The sequence below is a fragment of the Arachis ipaensis genome, chromosome B3 (assembly GCF_059453495.1).
Source record: "Arachis ipaensis isolate K30076 ecotype BB chromosome B3, ASM5945349v1, whole genome shotgun sequence".
NCBI classification, from domain to species: domain Eukaryota; kingdom Viridiplantae; phylum Streptophyta; class Magnoliopsida; order Fabales; family Fabaceae; genus Arachis; species Arachis ipaensis.
The window spans coordinates 42,987,830-42,992,376 of record NC_142438.1 but is presented as its reverse complement, the minus strand read 5'-3'; the positions used below and the strand labels follow the sequence as shown (position 1 = coordinate 42,992,376).

Sequence of the window (4,547 nt, the reverse complement as noted above, 5' to 3'; positions counted from 1 at the left end):
CGTTAGTGACAATGTTGAGTGTCACTAACGTTCTCGAAGGTTGGCAAGGACCACGTTAGAAGCCACGTTAACCTAGTTAACGTGGGCTTTAACGTGAAACAAGAAGGGGCACACTGGAACGTTAGTGACAATGTTGAGTGTCACTAACGTTCTCGAAGGATTAACAAGGCAACGTTAAAAGCCACGTTAACCTAGTTAACGTAGGTTTTAACGTAAGGCAAAGGGGTGCATTGGAACGTTAGTGACAATGTTAAGTGTCACTAACGTTCTCGAACTTATATTCTCACTAAATATTAACACCCCTAACGTCCTAAGCTGAAGTCTCTGCACACTTAGCACTTTCTCTCTGAAAGTAAAGCCAAGCCCAAATCAAGAAAAGAACTGCTTCAAACTTAAGATCCAAAGGCCCAAGACTTGAAGAGTAAACTAGAAGCTGAGAAGAGTAGTATATATAGGAGTAGCTTTGAATTGTAAAGAAGTTCTGGAGGCTGGGAAAAAGGGAACTACTCTCTGTATTTTACTTTCTTTGCAATTTCTAGTTTTATGATCTATTCTCCATCTTTGTTTTCATTTTCAAGAGCTATGAACAACTAAACCCCTTTCATTGGGTTAGGGAGCTCTGTTGTAATTTGATGGATCAATACTAATTTTCATTATTCTTCTTCTATCTTTCCTCTTGATTTTACTTGAAAGCTTTCGATCTTCATCCAATTGAGTAGTTATCTTGGAAGAGAAGCTATTCAAACTTGGATCTCTTTTGAACCTTGAAAGAGGAATGAAGAGATCAAGCTAGAAATGCTTTCTCATGCTGGACCAAATTGGGTTTGGATGGGTATGTGACTATAACCCTCTCAATACTTGGTTTGGGAAATGCATGTGGTATAATCAGTGACCATACTTCATCTCTTCTCATGAGCAATTGACCAAGGAATTGGCTATTGATCAAGATTTGAGAGATTGAATTGCAAGAAATTGTAATTCAATCACTTAAGATTGCCAAGGAGATCAATGAGTGCATTGATTGAGGAAGAGATGAAAATGAACTTGATCCGGAGAATTGCAACATCTCCTAAGCCCAATGAACTCCCCATCTCTGATCTTACCCATTCTCTTTAATTTCTGTCATTTACTTTTATGAGCAAATCCCCCATTCCCATTTACAATTCTGCAATTTATTTTCAGTCATTTACTTCTAGTTCTTTAATTCTAGCATTTATTTTTCTGTTATTTACATTCCCGCCATTTTAATTTCTGCAACTCTCAACCCAAATTCTGGATTCGCTCAACTAGAACATTCTTCTAATTAAAGTTTCTTGATCAATCAATCCCTGTGGGATTCGACCTCACTTTATTGTGAGTTTTTACTTGACGACAACTTCGGTACACTTGCCGAAGGGAGATTTGTTGAGAGACAAGTTTTCCGTGCATCACCCACCAAATAAGAAATTTTGCCCTCAAAATTTAGTGATTACTTGGGAACAGCTCGGGGTAATCTTTTCGTATCTTGGTTTCCAACTCCCAAGTATGCTCTTCAATTCCTGCTCGCTCCCAAGCTACCTTAACCAACTGAACTTCTTTTCCTCGCAGCTTCTTCACACTAGTGTCGTCAATACGCACCGGTGTTACTTGAAAAGTTAAGTTCTCCCTCAACTCAACCGACTCAGGTCCTAACACATGAGCCGCATCCGACGTGTACTTGCAGAGTTGTGACACGTGGAATACGTCATGAAAGTTAGACAGATGAGGTGGCAAAGCTACTTGATACGCCACCGGCCCGAATCGGCTAAGAATCTCAAACGGTCCTATATACCTTGGATTCAACTTCTTAGTTTTTATCGCTCTTCCAAACCCAGTTGTTGGCGTAATCTTCAGAAATACATGCTCTCCCACTTCAAATTCTAATGGTTTCCTTCTCTGATCTGCATAACTCTTTTGTTGACTCTGAGCAGTTAGAATCCTCTCCCGAATCTTCTTAATCTTCTCAGAAGTCTTTGCTACCAAATCAGGATCCAAAATACTTGCTTCACCAGATTCATACCAATAAAGTGGAGATTCGCACTTCTGTCCATACAAGGCCTGATACGGAGCCATCCCAATGCTCGCATGAAAGCTATTGTTGTACGCAAACTCCACCAATGGCATGTAAAGGTCCCAACTTCCAGGTTGATCCAATACACACGCTCTTAGCATATCTTCCAACGTCTGAATAGTCCTCTCTGACTATCCATTAGTTTACGGATGATATGCAGTACCGAGACATAGTTTTGTACCGAAAGACCTTTGGAAAGCTCCCCAAAACCTTGACGTGAACCGAGGATCACGGTCCGATACTATGCTCGATGGCACACTGTGCAACCTTACTATCTCTTTGATGTACAACCTTTCTAACTCCTCCATAGAATAGTTCACTCGGATAGGCAGAAAATGAGCAGATTTGGTTAAGCAATCCACGATCACCCAAACCGCATCAAATCCCGACCTAGTCCTCGGTAATCCGGTCACAAAATCCATTGTAATTACTTCCCACTTCCACTAAGGAATCTCAAGTGGCTGTAACATTCCCGATGGCTTCTTATGCTCTATCTTCACCTTCTGACACATCAGGCACTTGGATACCACTGTTGCTACATCACCTTTCATCCCAGGCCACCAGAACATCTTCTTTAAGTCGTAGTACATCTTTGTACTTCCGGCATGAATAAAAAATCCACTGTTATGAGCTTCCGATAACAAGTCTTGCCTCAAACTCCCGACATCCGGTATACAAATCCTCCCTTTATATCTCCACAACCCTTCATCACCTTTGGTGAATTCTCCAAGCCTCTTCTCACCAACTGGTTGAAACAATTTCTGAAGCTTTTGCTCATCTTGCTGAGCCCTCTGAATCTCTGTTTTAAATGTACTTGTAATCTGCAACTGATTCAAATAAGCTCTTCTGGCAACTTCACCAATATCTAGCTTAAGATCCACAAACTTATCCACCAAATCCTCTTCCTTGATTCGCATGCAAGCTACGGTTAAAGACTTCCGACTCAAAGCGTCTGCTACCACATTTGCCTTTCCAGGCTGATAACTCCGTTCAAAATCATAATCCTTTAGCCACTCCATCCATATCCTCTGACGCATATTAAGCTCTTTCTGATCAAAGATGTACTTGAGACTCTTATGATCATAAAAGACGTAAACCTCACTCCGTACAAGTGGTGTCTCCAAATCTTCAATGCAAACACAATCGCCGCTAATTCCAAGTCATAAGTTGGGTAATTTACCTCATGCGATCTCAGCTGACGCGATGCGTAAGCCACCACATTCCAGTGTTGTATCAACACGCAACCCAAATCCTTCAGTGACACATCACAATACACTTCAAACGGTTCATGCAATTCTGGTAAGATTAGAACAGGCACTGAAGTTAACTTCTGCTTCAAAGTTTGAAAACTTTCTTCACACTCCAACGTCCACACAAAAGGCACTTCCTTCCGTATTAACTTAGTCATCGGCAGTGCTATCCGGGAGAATCCTTCAATGAATCTCCAGTAATATCTGGCCAAGCCGAAGAAACTCCTAACTTCCGTCACCGTCGTCGGCCTTTTCCATTCCATCACCGCTTCTACCTTAGAAGGATCTACCACTATTCCTCCTTTGCTTACCACATGACCTAAGAACTTTACTTCCTCTTTCTAGAACTCTCACTTCGACAACTTAGCATACGATTTCCGCTCCTTCAAGATTTGCAATACAATCCTCAAGTGTTCCTCATGCTCCCTTGCTGTCTTAGAATAAACCAAGATATCGTATATGAAAACCACCACGAATTTGTCCAAAAAGGGACAAAAGACTCTGTTCATGTAATCCATGAAAATAGCAGGTGCATTCGTTAACCCAAAAGACATTACCGCAAACTCGTAGTGTCCATAGCGTGTCCTAAACGTAGTTTTAGGGATATCATCCTCTTTCACCCTTATCTGATGGTAACCGGATCTCAAATCAATCTTGGAAAATACTCTAGCTCCTTGCAATTGATCCATCAAGTCATCTATCCTTGGCAGCGGGTACTTGTTCTTTACCGTCACTTTGTTCAACTGTCGGTAATCCACACACAGTCGCATTCCTCCATCCTTCTTCTTCACCAACAAAACTGGCACTCCCCATGGGGAAACACTCGGTCGAATGAACCTCTTGTTTAGAAGCTCTTCCAACTGAGTCTTTAATTCAGCCAGCTCTATCAGAGACATCCTATACAGCGCAATCGACACTGGTCCGGCTCCCAGCGCCAATTTAATCGCAAATTCAATCTCCCTTTGAAGTGGAAACTCAGGGATATCTTCCAGGAATACCTCCGGAAAGTCTCTAACTACCGGAATTTGATTGAGGTTCTGATCATCACCTAATGGATTCGCAGCCAATAGAATATAACCCTGACACTCTTCCCTACTACAGTGTACCATTACAGAGTTCAGGTAGTACCCCTCAGCTATCACTGCCCCATTTTTCCCTTCCGGCATTAACTGAATTGTCCTCTCAAAGCAATCCAACAACACCCGATT

General features: G+C 41.8%; 1 protein-coding gene across 1 annotated transcript; it reads right to left on the bottom strand.

Moving 5' to 3' along the window:
• Nucleotides 1-1,461: 1,461 nt before the first annotated feature.
• On the bottom strand, nt 1,462-2,091 carry LOC148570434 (uncharacterized). The gene is made up of 2 exons (XM_088507040.1): nt 1,879-2,091; nt 1,462-1,695 (listed from the first exon to the last, which is right to left on the bottom strand). Exons 1-2 carry the CDS (start codon nt 2,089-2,091, stop codon nt 1,462-1,464), a joined length of 447 nt encoding a protein of 148 aa, XP_088363166.1.
• Between the last annotated feature and the right edge of the window lie 2,456 nt (nt 2,092-4,547).